This window comes from Bubalus kerabau, chromosome 18 (genome assembly GCF_029407905.1).
Source record: "Bubalus kerabau isolate K-KA32 ecotype Philippines breed swamp buffalo chromosome 18, PCC_UOA_SB_1v2, whole genome shotgun sequence".
NCBI classification, from domain to species: domain Eukaryota; kingdom Metazoa; phylum Chordata; class Mammalia; order Artiodactyla; family Bovidae; genus Bubalus; species Bubalus kerabau.
The window spans coordinates 25,619,474-25,644,125 of NC_073641.1; the positions used below are offsets into that span (position 1 = coordinate 25,619,474).

General features: G+C 40.4%; 1 protein-coding gene across 2 annotated transcripts in view; it reads left to right on the top strand.

Annotated features, from left to right (window-relative positions):
- The window catches only part of PLPP1 (phospholipid phosphatase 1), a 104,652-nt gene that overhangs the window by 75,859 nt on the left and 4,141 nt on the right, over positions 1-24,652 (top strand). For both annotated transcript variants that reach the window (XM_055555236.1, XM_055555235.1), the window contains exon 4: positions 17,111-17,168. In XM_055555236.1, coding sequence (XP_055411211.1) covers positions 17,111-17,168 — 58 coding nt within the window. The remainder of the gene's footprint in view (positions 1-17,110; positions 17,169-24,652) is intronic.

Genomic DNA, 24,652 nt, shown 5'->3' on the forward strand with positions numbered 1-24,652 from the left:
TGCCATTGCCTTCTCTGAGTACCTGGTAAAACCTGCCTTATATTTTGAGAGAATGGCTTCTTCTGTGTAGCCTAATTGTAAACATCACTGGGTGAGCCTTTATGCCTTCAAAATGATTCATTTATTCTATTCAGGCTGATCTGTGTTGTTTATACATGTGTGTATCAGTAAACTAGACAGCCTTTTTTTTTTTTAGTCATATCTGTATGGAAATATCAACATATAGAATGAAAGAAAGGATGATTTTAAAAGATCCTTCACTCTAAGGGCCTTAGCTGTCAGTGCATTTAATAGGCGATGACTTCAAGACCAATATCTGTTTCCACCTCCTCTGTTCTGAACAGCAGTGCCTAATAGTCTCAGTTGTAGTGGTGACCGCTTTTTCACCCCCATACCACCCTGACTCTTTTTGCCCCCATGTTTCTCACATATTAACCACATTGGAATCATGTGGACAGTTTGTTAAAATACAGATTGCTAGGCCTCATCCTCAGAGTTTCTGATTCATTCATTGGGTCTGGGGTGGGGCCCAGGAATTGGCATTTCTGAAAAAATGTTCCCAGATGGTGCCTTGGCTGCTGATCTCTGAACCACTTCTTCAGTATGTAACAGGAAGGTACTAAATTGAACTAATACCTATTCCTCTTAAGTCCTAGTTAGTGTAGGAGCTACTAATAAGGTGTGCCTGTTGCTCTTGTGGCATACTACGTAGGAGCTGAGACTTGTTTGGAGATTTTATGGGTAATAGAAAGTGATTCATGCCTTAAAGGAGTGAAAATAAAATGCTGTATGAAATCAGAGGAGCATTATACTTCTTCTAGAGGAGGCATTTTGGAGGATGAGTAAGGTTTGAATGTGTAGAATTGGTATGGAGTATGTCTCAGGCCCAGGGAGCAACATGATTAAAGGCTGGCTACTTAAGAGTGTACAAGCCATGTTTTATTAGACTTTCGGTATAACCTGTTTCATTTTTGGTGTTTTCTTTGGTACTTTGTAAAGGAGATCTTGAACTTTTCTAGAAAATGAAAATGATCCCTAATTAATAACTGATATCTAATTAAATAACTCCATACATTTCATGCAAACTTCTGATTTAGCCTGTGTTGAATTCATACATTCCATATAATTTTGTTTTAATTTGGCAATAAAAGCAAAAGATTCTCCCCCCTTAGATTTAACTTGGTGCTTGATTCTTTTTCCTGAGAGGCAGAATGAGTTGAGTCTAGGTTTGGCTAAGGTGCATGCAAGTTTGCAAAGATAAGAGCCTGTCTTCACTTTCTGTGATATCCTGCCAGTACGTATTGATGAATATTTGTGTACCATAAGTTATTTTAAAAACAATCAAAAATCCTTTCCCCACCACACACCATACTAGCAAATACTCTTCAGTTTTAGATGTTTGACATTTCACTGAATTTCCTTCCTCTCTTTTAAATGACTGTTTAAAGAATTAGTATTAACAAATACTTCAGCTTTTTGTGGTTTTTTAATTATCCCTTGGATTTTCTTCTCAGTTTTTGAATTAGAATGTAGGTCTTGCAGTGGATATATTAAGATGAAAGATATCCTTGGGTTTTAATAAATCAACCAGTGTTTTATCTTAAATGTTAAAAGGCTACTAAATCATATCAACATATCAACTGATTACATCATGTTGATGCTGTGTACCTTTTCCTTAGAACCCTTGAATGCCACATTGCCCCATTTGAAATGTGAAAAACAGTTTTATAGATGTATTAGTGAGAAGTTTTTCCAGATTAAAATATAATGATAAACCCCATGGATCAAGTGATCAAGTGTAAGTTTTCATTCAAAATAAATGTGAACAATACCCTTGGATATTTTTGTCTAATAGCAAATAAATATTTTTATTGAGAGCTAGGAAGGAATTTGAGTTTGTGAACAGCAAAATGAGCCTAATGTATGGGTTTTTTTTAGCTACATATTCAAAGAATTTAAATCTGTATTAGAGTGATGATTTTTTAAATAAAACAGTATTTTTCTATTTTAAGTAACTTTTGTAATGAGAAGATGGAAAACACGAAAAGCATCATCATTCTCTTGGATGTGGCTATCTTCATAAAGTGCCCACACTGTTGACTTATGAGAAGATGGAAAACATGAAAAGCATCATCATTCTCTTGGATGTGGCTATCTTCATAAAGTGCCCACACTGTTGACTTAATCCTAAGTGTATTCCTAAAAAAACGTGAAAATGTTAGTTGCTCAGTTGTGTCCCACTGTTTGCAACTCCATGGTCTGTAGCCGTCCAGGCTCCTCTGTCCATCAGATTCTCCAGGCAAGAATACTGGAGTTGGGTAGCCATTCCCCTCTCCAGGGGATCTTCTCAACCCAGAGGTCAGACTCAGATCTTCTGCATTGCAGGCAGATTCTCTACCATCTGAGCTACCAGGGAAGCCCAAGTGTATTCCTACTCAAGGTCAGAATTACTTTTCTTCTCATTTCTCTCCCTTTGCCATTCATAGTATGGTTCTCTGCTCTGACGAGCAGACTGGGTATCACCTGAGAGCTTGTTAGACACCAGAATCTTGTATCCCACCATTGGCCCTACCTGTAAATTCTCCATTTTGAACAAGATCACCAAGTAATGCCTCCATACATTAGTTTTAGGAGCAAACCTTGCTCTGTCTTGTGACTGCTGTACCAAAATGGCACTCATCTCACCTGGACCAGCTAATTTCCTAAGAGGTTACTGAAGTGAAGTGAAGTGAAATAGCTCAGTCATGTCCAACTCTTTGCAACCCCATGGACAGTAGTCCGCACCAGGCTCCTCCATCCATAGGATTTTGTAGGCAAGAGTACTGGAGTGGGTTGCCGTTTCCTTCTCCAGGAAATCTTCCCGACGCAGGGATCGAACCCAGGTCTCCCACATTGATAGACAGATGCTTTACCATCTGAGCCACCAGGGGACCAGTCAGTAATAAATGACCACTAGGTGCCTGGATCTTGACTTCCTTATGACACCATTCTCTGTTGAGTAAGCAAACAGAAATAGTTGTGTTGCTGTGGGTTTTTTAATTCTCTTTTGGGAGAGTGAGGTTTGATAGAAAGATACTAGATAACATCTAATATTATTACTATTCATTTGTATAATAAAAGAGCTTAAACCATTTTTCTTGAGAGAGAGAGATCACAGGATTGGGTAAATTTTTCTTTTATGTAATCTATTGCAGCTGCAATGTTTGGCTTTTGAGTTAATGTTTGGAAACTTATGAAGAAGTTGGGCAATGTTCAAGATTTTGTTTTATTGAAGGATAGAAATGAGTCTTTTAAAAACTGAGAAGAGTCTTCATATAGGTAATGGAAAGTAGCATTTGGACAATACCTAAGACCGTTTCCCTTATTTGTCATCCCTTGTCATTTTGCTTTGGGCTTTGGCCACTTAACTTTTGCTTTGAGAATGCTTTTAAAAAACTTAATTTTTTTTTTAAATTTACAACAGAATATACCTGTCACTTCATCATTGTGGGTATCATTTGCTCCGCTAATCTGATTGCCTTTGATCATAATGTAAAAAAGGTTTCTGGACATTTTACATGCATTGTTAAAATCTTTGCCAGATGTGTTGGGAAACATGCATTAGGTACTGCGTGTTTAAGCTCATAACACTTTGACACTGAAACTCCTAATTCTCCTGAACATTGATGATAAGATCAGAATCCTAATCACTGTAAGGGAAAACACAGCAGAAGGCATGCTGTTAAAATCATAGTTTATCTCATGTGGCTTGCTACGGTTTATTGGCATAGACTAAGCTGTGTGTGTACATGCGCACATGTGCTCAGTCGTGTCCAACTCTTTGGAATTCCATGACTGTAGCACTCCAGGCTCCTCTTCCATGGACTTTTCCAGGCAAGAATACCAGAGCAGATTGCCATTTCCTTCTCCAGGGGATCTTCCCAATCAAGGGATCTAACCTGAGTCTTTGGCATCTCCTGCATTGCCAGGCAGATTCTTTACCTCTGTGGCACCAGGGAAACCCACACGCTAAGCTTAGTTTTTAATTACATGATACAGTTATCATGCAAAGATACCTTACTTTCCTTAGTTTTATTTTTATGCATTTTACAACTGTCAGAACACAAGATAGTTAAGTATACTTCTTAATGGAGCCACTAAAGTGATACCTTATTCTTGGTGCATGATGGGTTGGGGGGTGATGGGCAGAAAAGGTGGATTTGTATGTAATGTTTAAAATACGAAAGAAAGTGAAAGTGAAGTTGCTCAGATGTATCTGACTCTTTGCGACCCCATGGACTGTAGCCTACCGGGCTCCTCCGCCCATGGGATTTTCCAGGCAAGAATACTGGAGTGGGTTGCCATTTCCTTCTCCAGGAGATCTTCCCGACCCAAGGATTGAACCCAGGTCTCCTGCATTGTAGGTAGACGCTTTATCGTCTGAGCCACCAGGGGAGTCCTTAAAATATGAAGTATGTGAATTTAATATTTTCTGGGATAACTAAATCAAAATGATTATTCAAGAAATTAAGTTCTACTTTAGCTTAAAAAAATAAATTGAGAACTTACTCTGTGCTTGATATTGCTGTTGGATGTTAGAGATACAAGATGAATTAAGATGGGATCTCAGCCAGGGAGGATGGGAGTTTGCCAGCAGTTTTTCTTTTGTTTAGCTGTACCTTCTGAATTTTTATGAACGTATCTTATGTAATAAAATACAAAAATTCCTATTTAAAATGTCTTATTCCACCTCTACCCATCTACTATATTAGAGGAAGAAGGTATAGTTATAGATGATTTTACTCTAAGAAGGTTGGTGCTAAGACAGATTTATTCATTGAGTGTTGTTGGTCGGTCCTTTGTGGTGAAAGAAAGGGCAATAACTACAGACTAGTGACTTCACTTTTCACTTTCATGCATTGGAGAAGGAAATGGCAACCCACTCCAGTGTTCTTGCCTAGACAATCCCAGGGACGGGGGAGCCTGATGGGCTGCCATCTATGGGGTCGCACAGAGTTGGACACGACTGAAGCGACTTAGCAGCAGCAGCAGCTGTTCAAGAAAGGTTTCTTGGAGGAAATGAGTGGCTCTTATATAGTAATTATTAAAGAAAAGTGGGAAGCCTGTTCCAGGCAGAGGATGAATAAGCAGAGAGAGCATGAAACATGGTGTGCATTGGGAATTTTAAGTACTTTGGTAGCAGATGAGAGACTGGTGGGGCTCATGAAGGGTCTGTTATTCTATGTTCAGTAATTTGTGCTCATGAAGGATTTGAAACAGAGTAATTCTGTTTTTATACTTGTAAAAAATATTTAGCATTCCTCCACTTAATTTTAATCTAAATATACACTAAAATGGGCATTATAGGAACTGGTATCATTTTCTTTTCTCTTAACAGCAGAAGGACTTGAAATACTAAAGGAAATGTGACTTTTCTGCTTTTGTGCATTATGTAGAAAGGTTTCTGTAAGTGGAACTCTTGCCAGTCCTGTAGCATGAGCTCTACTGATATCATCAGGTCTAATCTAAAAGCACCAAGAGTGACCTCTCTGGCCATCTTCCTTTTGGGCTTTAACAATTTTACATCTTTGTGGGCCTTTACCACTTCTCTTGCTGCTGAAAGTGTCTGCTTCAGCTCTTATCTAAAGTTTTCATTGGTGCAAACCTAAAGATAGTTTTATTAATGTCTTGAGACTTGTCCTTCTTGGCCCTGGTGACCAAGAGTTAGTGGTGATTTCATGGTCTGTGTTAGGGTTGGAAGCAGAGCATACTAGGTAGGTGCTAATAGACTTTCTTGGCCTTGGTGTTGTCTTTTGGGAAGAGGGCTTAAACTAGAAATTTTGCCTCTACGTAGCAATCCTGCCTGTTAAAAAAGATAAACCACTGAAAGTGATTTAGAAATGTCTCTTCCTAATGTCTTACTCTGAGATCTTTTCCCTTTTAGCAAGTGGTATCCTTGTTCAACGTGTTTTAAAAAGGGGGTTGGCGGTTCAGTTCAATCACTCAGTCGTGTCCAACTCTTTGCAACCCCATAGACTGTAGCATGCCAGGCCTCCCTTTCCATCACCAACTCCTGGAGTTTACTCAAACTCATGTCCATCGAGTCGGTGATGCCATCCAACCATCTCATCCTCTGTTGTCCCTTTCTCCTCTCGCCTTCAATCTTTCCCAGTATCAGGGTCTTTTCAAATGAGTCAGCTCTTCACATCAGGTGGCCAAAGTATTGGAGTTTCAGCTTCAGCATCAGTCCTTCCAATGAACGCCCAGGACTGATCTCCTTTAGGATGGACTGGTTTGATCTCTTTGCAGTCCAAGGGACTCTCAAGAGTCTTCTCCAACACCACAATTCAAAAGCATCAATTCTTTGGCACTCAGCTTTCTGTATAGTTGAACTCTCACATCCATATGTAACTACTGGAAAAACCATAGCCTTGACTAGATGAACCTTTCTTGGCAAAGTAATGTCTCTGCTTTTCAATATGCTGTCTAGGTTGGTCATAACTTTTCTTCCAAGGAGTAAGCGTCTTTTAATTTCGTGGGTGCAGTCACCATCTGCAGTGATTTTGGAGCCCCAAAATAAAGTCAGCCACTGTTTCCCCTGTTTCCCCATCTATTTGCCATGAAGTGATGGGACTGGATGCCATGATCTTTGTTTTATGAAAGTTGAGATTTAAGCCAACATTTTCACTCTCCACTTTCACTTTCATCAAGAGGCTCTTTAGTTCCTCTTCACTTTCTGCCTTAAGGGTGGTGTCATCTGCATATCTGAGGTTATTAATATTTCTCCCGGCAATCTTGATTCCAGCTTGTGCTTCATCCAGCCCCACATTTCTCATGATGTACTCTGCATATAAGTTAAACAAGCAGGGTGACAATATACAGCTTGACGTACTCCTTTTCCTATTTGGAACCAGTCTGTTGTTCCATGTTCAGTTATAACTGTTGCTTCCTGACCTGAATACAGATTTCTCAGGAGGCAGGTCAGGTGGTCTGGTATTCCCATCTCTTTGAGAATTTTCCACAGTTTATTGTGATCCACACAAAGGCTTTGGCATAGTCAATAAAGCAGAAATAGATGTTTTTCTTGCCTTTTCTATGAACCAACGGATATTGGCAATTTGAACTTTGATTTCTGCCTTTTCTAAAACCAGCTTGAACATCTGGAAGTTCACGGTTCACGTACTGCTGAAGCCTTGGCTTGGAGAATTTTGAGCATTACTTTACTAGCGTGTGAGATGAGTGCAATTGTGTGGTAGTTTGAGCATTTTTTGACATTGCCTTTCTTTGGGATTGGAATGAAAACTGACCTTTTCCAGTCCTGTGGCCACTGCTGAGTTTTCCATATTTGCTGGCATATTGAGTGCAGCACTTTCACAGCATCATCTTTCAGGATTTGAAATAGCTCAACTGGAATTCCATCACCTCCAACTAGCTTTGTTCATAGTGATGGTTCCTAAGGCCCACTTGACTTCACATTCCAGGATGTCTGGCTCTAGGTGAGTGATCACACCATCGTGATTATCTGGGTTGTAAAGATCTTTTTTGTATAGTTCTTCTGTGTATTCTTGCCACCTCTTCTTAATATCTTCTGCTTCTATTAGGGTCATACCATTTCTGTCTTGTATTGAGCCCGTCTTTGCATGAAATGTCCTTGGTATCTTGATTTTCTTGAAGATATTTCTAGTCTTTCCCATTCTATTGTTTTCCTCTATTTCTTTGCATTGATCGCTGAGGAAGGCTTTCTTATCTCTCCTTGCTATTCTTTGGAACTCTGAATGCGAATGGGTATCTTTCCTGTTCTCCTTTGCTTTTTGCTTCTCTTCTTTTCACAGCTATTTGTAAGGCCTCCTCAGACAGCCATTTTGCTTTTTTGCTTTTTTTTTCCCTTGGGGATGGTCTTGAGCCCTGTCTCCTGTACAGTGTCACAAACCTCTGTCCATAGTTCATCAGGCACTCTGTCTATCAGATCTAGTCCCTTAATTCTATTTCTCACTTTCACTGTATAATCGTTAGGGATTTTGGGTCATACCTGAAAGGTCTAGTTGTTTTCCCTTCTTTCTTCAATTTAAGTCTGAATTTGGCAATCAGAAGTTTGTGATCTGAGCCATAGTCAGCTCCTGGTCTTGTTTTTGCTGAATGTATAGAGCTTCTCCATCTTTGGCTGCAAAGAATATAATCAATCTGATTTTGGTGTTGACCATCTGATGATGTCCATGTGTAGAGTTTTCTCTTGTGTTGTTGGAAGAGGGTGTTTGCTATGACCAGCACATTCTCTTGGCAGAACTCTATTAGTCTTTGCCCTGCTTCATTTTGTACTCCAAGGCCAAATTTGCCTATTACTCCAGGTGTTTCTTGACTTCCTACTTTTGCAGTCCAGTCCCCTATAATGAAAAGGACATCTTTTTTGGGTGTTAATTCTAGAAGGTCTTGTAGGTCTTTATAGAACTGTTCAACTTCAGCTTCTTCAGCATTACTGGTCGAGGCATAGACTTGGATTACTGTGATATTGAATGGTTTACCTTGGAAATGAACAGAGATCATTCTGTAGTTTTGAGATTGCATCCAAGTACTGCATTTTGGACTCTTTTGTTGACTGTGATGGCTACTCTATTTCTTCTGAGATTCTTGCCCACAGTAGTAGATATAATGGTCATCTGAGTTAAATTCGCCCATTCCAGTCCATTTTAGTTCGCTGATTCCTAGAATGTCACTGTTTACTCCTGCCATCTCCTGTTTGATCACTTCCAATTTGCTTTGATTCATGGACCTAACATTCCAGGTTCCTATGCAATATTGCTCTTTACAGCATTGGACCTGACTTCCATCACCAGTCACATCCACAACTGGATGTTGTTTTTGCTTTGGCTCCATCCCTTCATTCTTTCTGGAGTTATTTCTCCACTGATCTCCAGTAGTATATTGGGCACCTACCTTCCTGGGGAGTTCCTCTTTCAGTGTCCTATCTTTTTGCCTTTTCATACTGTTCATGGGGTTCTCAAGGCAAGAAAACTGAATTGGTTCGCCATTCCCTTCTCCAGTGGACCACATTTTGTCAGAACTCTCCACCATGACCCATCCGTCTTGGGTGGCCCTACACAGCATGGCTCATAGTTTCATTGAGTTAGACAAGGCTGTGGTCCACGTGATTAGATTGTTTAGTTTTCTGTGATTGTGGTTTTCAATCTGTCTGCCCTCTGATGGAGAAGGATAAGAGGCTTATGAAAGCTTCCTGAGGGGAGAGACTGATTGAGGGGGATACTGGGTCTTGTTCTGAGGGGCCATGCTCAGTAAATCATTAATCCAATTTTCTGTTGATGGGTGGAGCTGTGTTCCCTCCCTGCTATTTACCTGGGGCCAGCGACTGAGCGACTTCACTTTGACTTTTCACTTTCATGCATTGGAGAAGGAAATGGCAACCCATTCCAGTGTTCTTGCCTGGAGAATCCCAGGGATGGGGGAGCCTGGTGGGCTGCCATATGGGGTCGCACAGAGTCGGACACGACTGAAGCAACTTAGCAGCAGCAGCAGTAGCAAACTATGGTGGAGATAATGAAGATAATGGTGACCTCCCTCTAAAGATGGGCTTGGCAGGCAAGGCATTGTTAGTTGCTGCATTGGTGAACTTCAGTGTGTCCTTTGCTTAATCTACCACTTGCCTGTTGTTTCCTTTGTAACTGTCTTATATAAGATGCCTTTGGTAATTTGGAGTTTTCTGATGTAGTCATGAATTTTCCCCCATGTCAAAGAAAACTTGTGAGCTCTCTTCCCCTAGTTAGTATAGCTATGCATGTTTTGCCGTCTGTCACACCTGCTCTCTCCTCGTGTTGCTTGAGTCACACAGTTTCCCTGTTGGAGAGTTTGGAACCTCTTGCGATCATCTGACTTTCAAGACACACACAGTTCTGCATTCCTTTATCTTGGAGGTTCTTAGCCACTTCCTACTGTCCAGACTCCTGCTTTCTGCAGTATTCTTCCCTTAACACACGACACATGATTGTTTGTTTTTAGTCATCAAATGGTTCATTAAATCAAGAGTTAAAAATACCCTATACGTGTACCAATTGTGTCCTACTTTTTTCCTCCCTCTTTTTCATTTCCCATGGTCCTGCTAGTTTCCCTCCTTTAAGGTTCATGATATAATATTGATTGTTCAGTATATGATTAACTGATGCTAGTGGCTGGGCAGTGGTATTTGATGCTTTGCTGCTGCTGCTGCTGCTGCTAAGTCGCTTCAGTCGTGTCTGACTCTATGCGACCCCATAGACGGCAGCCCACCAGGCTCCCCCGTCCCTGGGATTCTCCAGGCAAGAACATTGGAGTGGGTTGCCATTTCCTTCTCCAATGCATGAAAAGTGAAAGTGAAGTCACTCAGTCGTGTCCGACTCTCTCAGACCCCATGGACCGCAGCCTACCAAGCTCCTCCATCCATGGGATTTTCCAGGCAAGAGTACTGGAGTGGGGTGCCATTGCCTTCTCCAATATGATGCTTTAATACTGAGTAAAATTGAATAGTCACATGTGACTTATGTCAGATAGGCCTATCACTTTTATGCATAAAGTGGCTTGGCTAAAACTGACTGCATATAATGTAGCAACAGCTTTATATAGAAATATATTAAAATCATTGTAAAAATAATTCAAAGAATGTATGACAGGGTTTTCACTGCTCATGAAATAAGTTATCAATCTCTGGGTGCTTCAAGGATATAAGATGAATTAACATTAGTTTTTGTTGTATTTTATTTAAAATAAGCTTGGTTGGGATCATCTGTGTTCCTTCACCATTTATTACTTTTATCCTTGTCTTTGTACACTTTAGAGGAGAGATACTCTGTAGGACAGTCTGATCGCTTTTGTTCTCCAAGTAGGAGCTCACTTGGCAGAGCAGCTCTCAGGGAAACTGTTAATCAGGAAGAGGAGTTTGGGGCGGGGGGTTGTGTGTGTGTGTGTAGTGGGGAAGAGGTTTGTAGGAAATTTATAGCAGACACATCGAAGATACTTTGATTACCATTGAAAAAATATTTTTCATATATATGTTATCCCTATAATAACAGGTTGTATACTGTAAAATAGAAAAGGTTTTGTTTTTTAGTCTCCATGTGATAACTTTCCCCAGAGCCACTGTTAACAGTTTGTGTATCCTTTCTGTCATTTTCTATGTAGTTTAATATTAAATGTGAAATACACTTTTATGTGGTTTACATAAATGACCCTTTAAAATACTCTTGTTGGTTTACATAGAGTTACTTTTTAGCTGATCTGTAGTACTGTGTTCAGAAAATTAGTGATAGGATTGTTCTCTTGGGTCCTTGAGTCGCCAGCAGTAGCAGACATCTTTGTGCTCCTGCTGTTTCTCTAGGATGCTGTGATGCCTTGAGGTGGAATTACTGGGTCAAGAAATATGCTGGTTTTATATATAGATAGATATATTTAGATAGATGTTGCCAGACCCCTCTCCAACAAGTGTGAGCTTTTTCAATTCAATATAAAAGTACTCATTTTACCTTCATAACCCACTTGAATGGCAAAGTATCTTAGGTGTGAATTTTTTTAAGATAATAACTTGATATCTCATTGCTTAAGTATTTGTTAAAAGTTACTGGTTGGAAAAAGCCCTTTAGAAATAAAATACTGGGGAAATTGGTCATCAAGGGTCCATTCCTTCTATGTGTAGTTGGTTGGGACATAGCTTAACTGTTTTACGGGATCAGTCCATGTTTAAAGGTTCTCACTGAAGGGAAATTTAACATGTCCTTCAAGCTAAGCATGTCCATAATATGCAGTTATGTAAACTGTATAATCAGGAAATACTATTTGGAGAAAATGCCTCATTTTGCAATTTGACTTACTTTTATTTGAGCTTTAGAACATACAAAGCACACATTAGTATTTGCTTAAGATGATTATTTACACATAAACAATATTTATTTTATCACAGATCATGTAAGTGTCACTTTACTTCACACGTGTTGCCTTGTATAAGCAGTGAGTCCTGTTTCTTCTGATGGGTGCTCACTGCCTGGAGATGGCAGGATTAATGCTGCTGCTGGCTTGCCTGCCATTCACGGGAGTGGAATCATGGCATGGTGGGAAAGAGTTGGGAAGATTCAGATTTAAATCTCAAAGTGATATGACTTTTGAGTTAGTTGTTGAACTTCTGGTAGGTTCAGTTTTCTCTGTGTGTGAAATAGTTTGATAGTTCCTGTTATCGGTGTTTTTGTAGAGTGGAAATACTGTGTATTAATAAGTACCTGAACATAGATGGTACTCAATGGCTTGTAACCATTACCAGTCTTTGAGAATCTTTCATCTTTAGAATGCTTTAGGAATTGATTTCAGGATGATTTTTGGAGAAAAAAGGAAGTTCTCCTAATTTGCAACAGAGTCACTTTGGCATACTCAGTGAACTGGTAGAATAGTAATAATTAGCAACTTCTGTGAGTGCTGGCCACTTTATAATTAAAAACAAATAAATTATAAATTAATTTTAGAAATTAAATTAATAATATATTAATTATAATATTTATATTAATATATAATTAATAATATAACATCACTGTTATTAATAAATAATTATATTAATGATATAATTTAATTTTGTAAATTAAATTTTATAATGTTTATAAATTAAAACAAACTGTTGCCAAACTGTTGTCTCTCCTAGTAGAGCAGTTTATTTTAGATAACATTTTACTAGTTCTAAGTCTTGTTTTAAAAACAAAGATTTTAAAAAAGATTGCTTCTATTTCTGGCAACATGTAGGATTAGAAATGCTTATTGATACAACTCAACTAAACACATGCATGTGTTCAGTCATGTCCAATTCTTTGTGGCCCCCTGTAGTCCACCAGGCTTCTCTGTCCATGGGATTTTCCAGGCAAGAATACTGGAGTGGGTTGCCATTTCCTCTTCTAGGGGATATTCCCAACCCAGGGATCAAACCTACGTCTCTTGCGTCTCCTGCTTTGCAGGTGATTCTTTAACACTAGTGCCACCCGGGAAGCCCTCAACTAAACATGTAGATGATATATCACAGTATACATATGCACATGTTTGTTTTATATATTAAAAGTATATAAATCTTAAAGCACATATAAATCTTTTAAATAAATAGCTGAGCTGGTGGAAGAGTAAAGGAATTTTTATAAGGCTGGAGTCAGTTAATGCTATAGATGTGAAGTGTGCTCTGAAAGTACTTGCCAATTCCTGGTCACCTAAAGCCTGAATTGTGATAGTCTCTGAACATGGCACAGGAGATGAAGGCTGAGCAGTGAAGAAAGACAGATAATATAAGGATTATATATAATATAATATAATATACTGTGGATAATATCAGGATTCCCAAAGGGAAACATCCTCCCAGAAGAAACCCATCAAGAAGAATCCTTAACCATAATATCACACTCATACTCTTCTGGAGTCAGAATTCGTACTATCTGTGTGGCTTAGAGAAAAAAATTGAAGTGGACTGATAGTGAATGTAGCAGAGGAGAACACATATATCTGGAAGAATGTTCTTTCAGCCAATACTCTTTAAGAGTCCTCAGATTGAGAGTCCCAAGAATATGAGCTCTTATCTAATATGAGAGTCAGCAGAAAAACAAACTATATAAAAAAACTATATTAGAGTTTATCTCAAAGATTCAGATACTAGAATACCCTATAGGAAATAAATCAACATATCTGCTGTATAGGAGCAAATAAGATTGAGAATATGATGCAGGATGATGAGAACCAAAGTTCACCAGATTTGCAGACGATCCAGAAAGACCTATAAATAATACACACATGGTAATTTGAATGAAAAAACAGATTAAGCAGACTAGGCACAGTAAAGGGAGGGAAGATAAACCTGAAGAGACCAAGATTAAAAATAGAAAAGAAAGTTTAAGAGAAATGGAGGGACAGAATGGAAATGTCTAACATGTTGAATCAGAATCTCAGAAAATAGGATGGAGGATACATAATTCAAAGGTGTAATAACTGAGACTGATCTAGAATTGGTGACATGTATAAATCCTCAGACATAGGAAGCCAATGAATACTAAATCAGGTAAATCAAAGGAAATTCATACTTATAAACATGATAGCAAAACTGCAGAATATTGAAGACTTTGGCAGTAGAGGAAGCAATTACAGAGAAAAGACATATAACCCAGAAAGGCAGCTCATATTTTAAAGCAAAAGTAGAAGCCAGAAGATAGTATGATATACTCAAAGTGATAAGGAAAAAGTCATGAGCCTAGACATTCTGTAGTTAGGTATCATCATTCAAGCGTAATGCAAATGCAAAAAATTTTCAAACTGAAAGCATAACCAAAGTTGTAACTGTTTTGTGAGTTAGGAAGAAGAGAGGAAGAAAGTCAGGTGGTAGGGGAAGAACCGTGAGATGATTAGGAGGTTGTTTGTGAGTTAGTCTTCCCATGAGCCCCAGAATATTTAGTAAATTCCATTAAAAGATTAAGAAGCACTTTGTGTGAGTTGATTGCTTCTGATGACTGATAAAAGCTGGATTTGGTTGTCTTTGCATTTTATAAGGCTGAACACTGATGTCATTGTTGAAATACAGAGATGGAAGAGTGGTGAATTGAGGAGTAGGAGCTCAGACCCTGTGGGCGCGGGGTGGGTGGATGGCTGTGAGTGAACGCTCTTAAGGCTATGATATTGAAGTTTAGACCAAGTTTAATGAGCTCTCCCAGGAGAAAGGGATGACCTGGCTGACAGATATAGGAAAAAAATCATCTTAAATTTGCCGTTTGAAATAGAATCCCATTCACAGTAAGTTACATAGTCAAGACTAATCTACTTGCTCATTGTTTAGTAGACCAGGCCACAGAGCTGATGAAAACAGCTGCATTTCAGAATATATTCTTATCTCTGTAAATTTTCTTTTTGAAAAGTCTTTCCTAAACTTTGATGGAGAACTAGCTTAAATTGTTAATGTATGTATGTAATTTCATCAGATTGGCTATAATAAAGTGAGTCTAAGATTGGTTAAAACCTTAAGAACAAAGCAGGTTCTTAGACCAGGAACAGAATTTCAGTTGAGGTCACTATGATGAAAACAGTCTACATTTTGACTACTCTTTGGATTTTATTAAAGTGCGCATATAATTATTTGTTCACTTGTGAATTATGGACATAACAAGATGCTGTATCTCCTAGAGACTTAACCAATTAGTTTTGTATGAAATATGAAAATAATTGATCTCTTGACAGCCAAGTGGTTGGGAAGGCTAAAAGTGATTTATATTCTTTGTTTTATGTATATTAAACCCAGAATAATTATCAAGTTTGATTACATAAATCTTAGTTGGCATGTGTTTTAGGAGTCTTTTCTCCTTTATGTATCGGGGGAAACAAATTCCTTTTGAACCAAGTAGGACATAATAAGTAAAATACTTCAGAACCTGTTCCTTGTGATTTTATCCTTAAGTGCAATAAAATTAAGTTTTGTAAGCATTCTGTCATTTTTAGGTAGGAAGATGATACTTAGATGTTTATAGAATATAATGTTGAAAGACATGGTTAATCTAGTACAGGACTATCAGTGCACAATTTAAAAATAAATGTCAAGCAAAAGCATTTAATCTTGTGGGAAATCTAAGGCAAGATGCTAAAATATCACTTTAAAATTATTTTTTTTTAAGTACTCAACTTGTGAGTGTTCCAAAGAAAGTATTTATTACTGCTATTCAGGGACACAGCCTTCAACTGGAAAATAAAACTTAAATTATGGTCATGTAAGTTTTTATGTGAGAAACTCAGGCCATTTTTGCTGGTATAGCTTGTCACGTTTTCCTTTAGAAATGCTTGGCAAATTTGTCAGTGACTCACTACCCATCCTGAAAGTATCAATAAAATGATACCGTGTAGCAATCAGACCTCAGACCCTCCTCAGTTCAGTTCAGTTCAGTCGCCCTGTCGTGTCTGACTCTTTGAGACCCCATGAATCGCAGCACGCCAGGCCTCCCTGTCCATCACCAACTCCTGGAGTTCACTCAAACTCATGACTATCAAGTCGGTGATGCCATCCAGCCATCTCATCCTCTGTCGTCCCCTTCTCCTCCTGCCCCCAATCCCTCCCAGCATCAGGCTCTTTTCCAATGAGTCAACTCTTCGCAGGAGGTGGCCAAAGTACTGGAGTTTCGGCTTTAGCATCATTCCTTCCAAAGAACACCCAGGACTGATCTCCTCTATAATGGACTGGTTGGATCTCCTTGCAGTCCAAGGGACTCTCAAAGAGTCTTCTCCAACACCACAGTTCAAAAGCATCAATTCTTCGGCGCTCAGCTTTCTTCACAGTCCAACTCTCACAATCCATACATGACTACTGGAAAAACTATAGCCTTGACTAGATGGACCTTTGTTGGCAAAGTAATGTCTCTGCTTTTGAATATGCTATCTAGGTTGGTCATAACTTTCCTTCCAAGGAGTGAGCGTCTTTTAATTTCGTGGGTGCAGTCACCATCTGCAGTGATTTTGGAGCCCCCCAAAATAAAGTCTGACACTGTTTCCACTGTTTCCCCATCTATTTCCCATGAAGTGATGGGACCAGATGCCGTGATCTTCGTTTTCTGAATGTTGAGCTTTAAGCCAACTTTTTCACTCTCCTCTTTCACTTTCATCAAGAGGCTTTTTAGTTCCTCTTCACTTTCTGCCATAAGGGTGGTATCATCTGCATATCTGAGGTTATTGATATTTCTCCCGGCAATCTTGATTCCAGCTTGTGCTTCTTCCAGCCCAGCGTTTCTCATGATGTATTCTGCATATAAGTTAAGTAAGCAGGGTGACAATATACAGCCTTGACGTACTCCTTTTCCTATTTGGAACCAGTCTGTTGTTCCATGTTCAGTTCTAACTGTTGCTTCCTGACCTGCATACAGGTTTCTCAAGAGGCAGGTCAGGTGGTCTGGTATTCCCATCTTTCAGAATTTTCCACATTTTATTGTGATCCACACAAGACCCTCCTAGGACTCATTTAAAGTTCCTGTTTAACTGTCCTCCCACCCCACCCTCAAAGGTAAGGGGAGGGAGCTATATACAATGGGAAGGTAAGGAGATTTATGAAATAAAAAATATTCTCAGTCTCTAGGAGGGAAGATTAATGTTTCTCTTCTTTCTCTTCTAGACTGTCCTTTTATTCGGGCCACTCTTCATTCTCCATGTACTGCATGATGTTCGTGGCAGTAAGTACTTTGGGTCTGTTGGTGGTGGATTATGTGTGCGGGCACTTCATATATTCGGGTTTGGTGTTTTCTCCTGTGCGAATGCCTCTGACATTCTCATTGGCCTAACTGCCCAAGTCAACTGGAAGCCACTGCTTGTTGCACTAAGTTCAGAAGAGGAATGGATGGCTGCCTGTACTCTGCCAAGGCCAGTTACAATTGTTTGAAATGACTTTGTCCTTCATTTAGAAGAAGCAGACAGGTGCACTGTATAGCAAGCTGCAAATTGGCAACCTTCAGGATAAGAGGGAATCTTTACTCTTGAAGCAGACAAGTGGTCAAAGCTACTTGTCACTTTTTTGACAGTGGTAGAATCCTAAACAGATCATCAGGTCTGCAAGTCTGGTGCTAAGAATTAGGTGACATGTCCCCTTACTCTGGGCCATGTTTTCTGAAGAGGTTTTCTGGAATATACAGACAGCTCCTGCGTCATCTCAGCAGGTCACTGCTCTGAAATCCAAGCCAAGGTGGTGCTGCTGCTCCTTGTAGCCTGTCCCTGAGCCAGAGCCCTGGCCTCATCTGCACAGTGTGGGTGTTGAGTGGCCTGGCTTTCCCTGCGTGGGGGGCTGCTGGGGTGAGGAATTGTGATTATTGGATGTGATGGCAGCTCTGTTGCTCTCATCTGAGCAAGTCTTATTTTCCTTCCACTTTGGGAAACATTGCCCAGACTGCTTTCCATGGACTAGAAAGGTTTCAGCTTCAGGGAGAGCCAGTTGCTGCTTCAGGAGCTTGTCATCAGTACAGCCTGCAGGAGCAATTTTAGTTGCACTTGTATTATACAGTCAGCAGTGAAGAGTTAGAGAAGACCGGCACCCATATTTTGCATATCAAACTAGAGATGAATGTGTATCGAGAGCAATTAGTGGAAGACCAGGCTTTTGGGCACTACAAGGGGTTTTCAAAGGTCAATTTAACTGACTTATTTTTATCAATCCTCTGTCTCTTTATGTATAAAATTATCAAAATTTGGTGGGAAAAGGAGATCTCTATCCTTACAGGTCAGCTGTAATTTTTCTTTGTAAGTGGACTTTTATATAGTTGTGCTGTGTAAATTTGCTGTTGTCTGGCTGTTTTCAGTTACTCTTTCCCCTAAGATCACAAGTACTGTATAATAATTAAATCTATGATGTGGAGTAAAGATTCATGATGTGTATTGTTAAGGTTCCCCGCTGGAAGTTGGTTGGTTTCATTTAGGAAGAATTTAATATCAGTTTTACCAGAATCTTACTTTTATTTGAAAAAACCAAACTCAGAAATTAAAAGAGCATAAAATTTATAACATGTAAAAATTACAGATGTGTTACATAAAATTCAAATCTACAACTTCAAAACCTTTTCAATAACGCTAATTTTTGGCTTCAACATCTCTGGATATTGCAAGGCTTTCCTCATGTGTTAATTTTGTGAGGAAGAAATTGTACCAATTCAACAAAATTCAGAACTTCCTTTTTAAAAAATACTCAAATGTTTCTGAAATTGTGCCATGGGAAATTTGACTTACTTGATGGTAAAAGTGAAAGTCGCTCAGTCATGTCCGACCCTTTGTGACCCCATGGACTGTTCAGTCCATGGAATTCTTTAGGCCACTGGAGTGGGTAGCCTTTCCCTTCTCCAGGGGATCTTCCCAACCCAGGGATTGAACCCAACTTTCCAGCATTGCAGGCAGATTCTTTACCAGCTGAGCCACAAGGGAAGCCCAAGAATATTGGAGTGGGTAGCCTATCCCTTTTCCAGGGGATCTTCCCAATCCAGGAATCGAACCAGGGTCTCTTGCATTGTAGGCGGATTCTTTACCAACTGAGCTATCAGGGAAGAGCTATTTGATGGTAGTAACAACAAATACTGTTCAGTTCATTTATCTTACTAGGAAAAGCTACCATTCTTCCTAAAGGGAGCCACCATTTTTTTTTTCTCTCTCTTTTTAAATAGGGCGTGGGACCAGGGGAGAAGGGAAAGGCTGGAGCTATTAACATATCCTGAGAACTTTCCCTAAAGCAAAGTTTGTGACTACAGTGAATGGCTTTTGAATGTTTGTACGCCCCAGCGCCAGACACTACCAGGGCTGCTTTTGTGGTTTGTTATTCACTCGTGTGTCAGTATCTTTAAGTCCTTCTTCATGAGAAGAGACCTAAGAATCTGAGGTTGGTTGATACTGAAGATGATTTGCTTTTACACTACTCTGTTTTGTCTTTCTGATAGCCCCCATGACACAGAAGAGGGATGACTGCCACCCCTTTCACAAATGGGGAAATAGGGGCCTTGGGAGGAGCTGCTAAGGTCTATAAGCTCTCTGGGAATCTCTTGTTAATCAGGCTCCCTTGCTTTGTTGATTTCTTGAGCTGAACCCTAGTCCAGTTATTTTGAAGGTCAGGTGATACAGATCTCTGAAAGTAAGATGTAACATGTAACTTCAACCCACTCTTTAATTTCAAAGAATATTCTCAGATGTATCATACTCTAGACCTTAAAATTATTTTTGCTCTTCTTTGCTCCTTTGACCTTAAAATATCTGAATATTTGCTCAAACAGAAACATTTAATGAGCTTTTTTTGTGAAATATGAAATTTATGGAAGATGAAACTAGAGAGGGCCTTGATGGCTAGCCTTCCCTGTGGACACCCAGGAACAAACAAAGAGGCAAATTAAACATATATGCAGAGGGCAAATTCGGAGAAGGCAATGGCACCTCACTCCGGGACTCTTGCCTGGAAAATCCCATGGATGGAGGAGCCTGGTAGGCTGCAGTCCATGGGGTCGCAGAGTCGGACACGACTGAGCGACTTCACTTTCATGCACTGGAGAAGGAAATGGCAACCCACTCCAGTGTTCTTGCCCGGAGAATCCCCTGGGACAGGGGAGCCTGGTGGGCTGCCGTCTATGGGGTCGCACAGAGTCGGACACGACTGAAGCGACTTAGCAGCAGCAGCAACAGCAGAGGGCAAATTACCTCAATTCTAGTTTGGTAATTGGATCTGTATGAGCCATTTAGATTTACAGGTATAATGCAACAACAACAACAAATTCAGATGAGGTTTATCATAGACCAAGAACTTTGGAGAAGCAGGCAGGCTACAGCAGCCACGCACTGGGTTTCACCGACTCTGAGCAGTGCAAATACTGACTTGATGTGGATGTAGGCTCTAGCTTTTTTTTCAGCCCCTGAATACATGGATGTCTCCTTGCTTTCCAGCTTTCATATTTATATACATCACTTAACCACTACCTACCCTCCTGCCCCCTGCCACACACACATTCCTTAGGCAATGACTCATCTTGTTCTCCTAGGCATCTTGGCATCATGGGTCAGTTCCAGATTTGCAAGATGTAGTCATTTAAATCCTGAGGATAGTCTTTTATAGCCAGAACTTCCCTGTCAGTTCCTGATACCCAGAAATTAACTTCTAGTTAAAAATGTCCCTTAAAATACCTGACCATCGTTCTTCTTTAGCACACCCTACAGTGCTAGGAGTTAGCCCCCTGAAAAACACCTAGGTTGGTAGGAGCAAAGGGCAGGGCTTCTTTCCATATAGTCAATTGATGTGCAACTGACTCTGACTTCCCTTGACTTTTGCCAAATGCCAGATTCCAAATTTACTTGATTGTTCAGGAAAACAGGCATGGGCTGAAACCGTCCTTTTTTCAGTACAGTAAGGAATATACAGTTTTTCCCAGCACTGTCATAGGGAGACTGTCACCCTAGATTGCTTATATCACTGCTGTTATAGAAGTTTGTTTGTAAATTACTACGGTTGTTTAATCACTGCCGTTATGAACTTTCTGTATAAATTACTCCAGTGGGAACCGAAGTACCTCTCAGTATGTTATGTTTCAGCTTGGTTTCCCTCCCTGTCACAGACTGCCTCACATCTGGGCCTTGCCCCCCGCTGTGCTCAGGTAGTGCTTACCCGCCCAATTTAAGGAGGGATTTGAGGTTTAACTTTAGGAATTTTGTGAATCCTGAAGAAAACTAAGACATGCCTTTCAGTGCTCTTCTGGCCAGGTCTCTCATCACATGAAGGTGGAACAACAGTGTACTTGGCATGGTGTTAGGCCAAGGTGTATTTCTTTGTGTTGGGCATGCTGTTGTTAGTCTAGTTCAGGGGTTGGCAAATTTTTTGTGATAGGTCATGTAATATTTAGGCTCTGTAAACCAGGTGCAATCTTAGCTGCATTTTTTATTTTTTCGAATCAGTGAGTTCAGTCACTCAGTTGTGTCTGACTCTTTGCCACCCAATGGGCAGCAGCACACCAGGCCTCCCTGTCCATCACCAACTCCTGGAGCTTGCCCAAACCCATGTCCATCAAGTCGTTGATGCCATCCAACCATTTCATCTTCTGTCATCCCTTCTCCTCCTGCCTTCAATCTTTCCCAGCATTAGGGTCTTTTCAAATGAGTCAGTTCTTTGCGTCAGGTGGCCAAAGTATTAGGGGGTTTCAGCTTCAGCATCAGTCCTTCCAATGAATATTCAGGACTGATCTCCTTTAGGGTGGACCGATTGGATCTCCTTGCAGTCCAAGGGACTCTCAGGAGTCTTCTCCAACACCCCAATTCAAAAGCATCAATTCTTTGGTGCTCAGCTTTCTTTATAGTCCAACTCTCACATCCATATATGACTACTGGAAAAACTGTACCTTTGACTAGACAGACCTTTGTTGGCAAAGTAATGTCCCTGCTTTTTAATATGCTGTCTAGGTTGGTCATAACTTTTCCCCCAAGGAACAAGCGTCTTTTAATTTCATGGGTGCAGTCACCATCTGCAGTGATTTTGGAGCCCCTAAAAATTGTCTTTGTTTCCATTGTTTCCCCATCTATTCGCCATGAAGTGATGGGACCAGATGCCATGATCTTAGTTTTTTCAATGTTGAGTTTTCAACCAGCTTTTTCCCTCTCCTCTCTCACTTTCAAGAGGCTCTTTAGTTCTTCTTCACTTTCTGCCATAAGGGTGGTGTCACCTTTATCAGAGGTTATTGGTATTTCTCCTGGCAGTCTTGATTCCAGCTTGTGCTTCATCCAGCCCGGCATTTCGCATGATGTACTCTGCATATAAGTTAAATAAGCAGGGTGACAATATACAGCCTTGATGTACTCCTTTCCCAATTTGGAACCAGTCTGTTGTTGCACGTCCAGTTCTAACTGTTGCTTCTTGACCTTTCATACTGTTCATAGGGTTCTCAAGGCAAGAATACTGAGGTGGTTTGCTGTTCCCCTGCTCCAGTGGACCACGTTTTGTCCAAACTCTCCACCATGATCCGTCCGTCTTGAGTGGCCCTACCCAGCATGGCTCATAGTTTCATTGAGTTAGACAAGACTGTGGTCCATATGATCACATTTCAAATAACTGTTTAAAAATGTGAAAATAATCCCTTGACTCTAGTTGAAAATTGGGTGGAGGGACCCTCTTATTTTAAGAGTAAAATATAGGAATACCTCATTTTATTGTGCTTTACTTTATCATGTAAATTGAAGGTTTGTGGCAACCCTGCGGGGAAGTCTATTGGAGCCATTTTTCCAACAGCATTTGCTCACTTTGTGTCTCTGTGTCACATTTTGGTAATTCTCAAAATATTTCAGACTTTTTCATTACTGTTCTATTTGTTATGGTCATTTGTGGTCTTTCATATTAGTGTTGCAAAAGGATTGCAACTTACTTGAAGGCTCAGATGATTGTTAGTACTTTTTAGTAATAATATATTTTTAAATTAAGGGATGTACTTTTTTTAGACAAAATGCCACTGCACACTTAATGGACTATACAGCATAATGTAAACAAAATTCATATGACTTGCGTTACTGTGATATTCACCTTATTGCAGTGGTCTGAAACCAAAGCCACATCTCCAGGTATGGCTTAATACAGGTTTGCCTGTAGTAAGAGACTTTATGAGGCAACAGCATTTAGTAGTTACATGTTACAGAGTCAATTGAGGAAAGGCAGAAACAAACCGGCTTCAAAAAATACCTTATTCGGCAGTTTAATTGAATTTTTAAAATGAGATTGTATAACTAGATCCTTTAATGGAGGATATTGGTCAAGTCATACGGTCTCTTCTAACTAATTTCTGCTGACTGAACTAGGCTCTGCACACGCAGTGCTTGTACCAGATTGGCTCTGAGCTCTTGACTCGACTCCGTCTTAGCCACTGGACCAACCTGGGAAGTCCCCCCAGACAGTTTTAACCAGCTCACACAGTGGGGCTGCTGACCGGTTGTGGGAAGGGATCCTGCCTACATTCCTTAGCCAGCTGGTGGTGCTTGTGGTGGGTTAGTTGCCACATTGTGTCTGATCCTTCCGACTCCATGGACTGCAGTCTGCCAGGCTCCTCTGCCCATGAGATTTCCCAGGCAAAAATACTGGGTTGCCATTTCCTGCTCCAGGGGGATCTTCCCAACTCGGGGATCGAACCCCATCTCTTGTGTCTCCTGCATTGCGGGCGGATTCTTTACCACCTGAGCCATCAGGGAAGTCACCTGGAGCCCAGAACAAAGATCTGACCAAGTCTTGACCCAAAGGCATTTCACCAGGGAACCAGGGAACTTTGACTCCTATTTGTTTCAACATGTCACTGAAGAACAGCATCAGAAATACCACTGATGACAGCAGTAGCAGGGTATCAGCTGCCACAGAAAGCATGGCAGCAGGTTTAACCCTGATTATTAGAGTTAGGGTTCCAAAGAAAACAAGGTTTTGTTGTTGTTGTTTAGCTTTAGCTGCGAAATTGTTTCTAACTCTTCATGGCCATGGACTGTAGCCCTCCAGGCCAGGCTCCTCTCCATGGGATTTTCCAGACAAGAGTGGAGTGGACACCATCTCCTTCTCCAGGTAGTCCCTGTTTTCAGCCTGCCTTTTTATGTCAACAAGTCTTCCTTTGCTGTCTGGAGTTTTGTGGGTTGCTCTGCTGACAGAACTGGTAGCTGCATGTTTCATCCTCTGTCCCTCTGCTGTCCTGCCATGGGGCTTCCTGAATCTGCAGTACCACACAGTGTGAAGCCTCTGCTTCTGGGGAGCACCTTAGTGAAGTGCTGCAGGTTGCTTTTGTTCTGCCAGAAGCTTGTCTTTTATTTCTAGTTGTGACCTTTCTACTTCATCAGAAAGTTGAATTTCCACTTGTCTCCCTGGCCACCTGGTTTTTTCCAGTGTGGCTGCCACTCTTCTCCATTTTCTATTAAATGGCTCGTTCTTGTCTACCCATGGCTTTTGTTTGCCAGCAGCCCATCATGTATCTGTTAGGTACCGTTTCTACAACTTGTGAAAACTAAACAGTTCCTTCATAAATAAACCCCAGAGTAGATGCAGCCCAGCAGATTTCCGGGCCGAGTCTGCTGCAGGTCATACTGTGTGCCCTTGCACAGTCAGGGCTATGTGGTGCCCTTCGGTTTGTCTGTGGATTGGCAGTTTTCCCCAGTGGGGAAATTTGAAAATTGTAGATGCTACCACTGAGCCAGC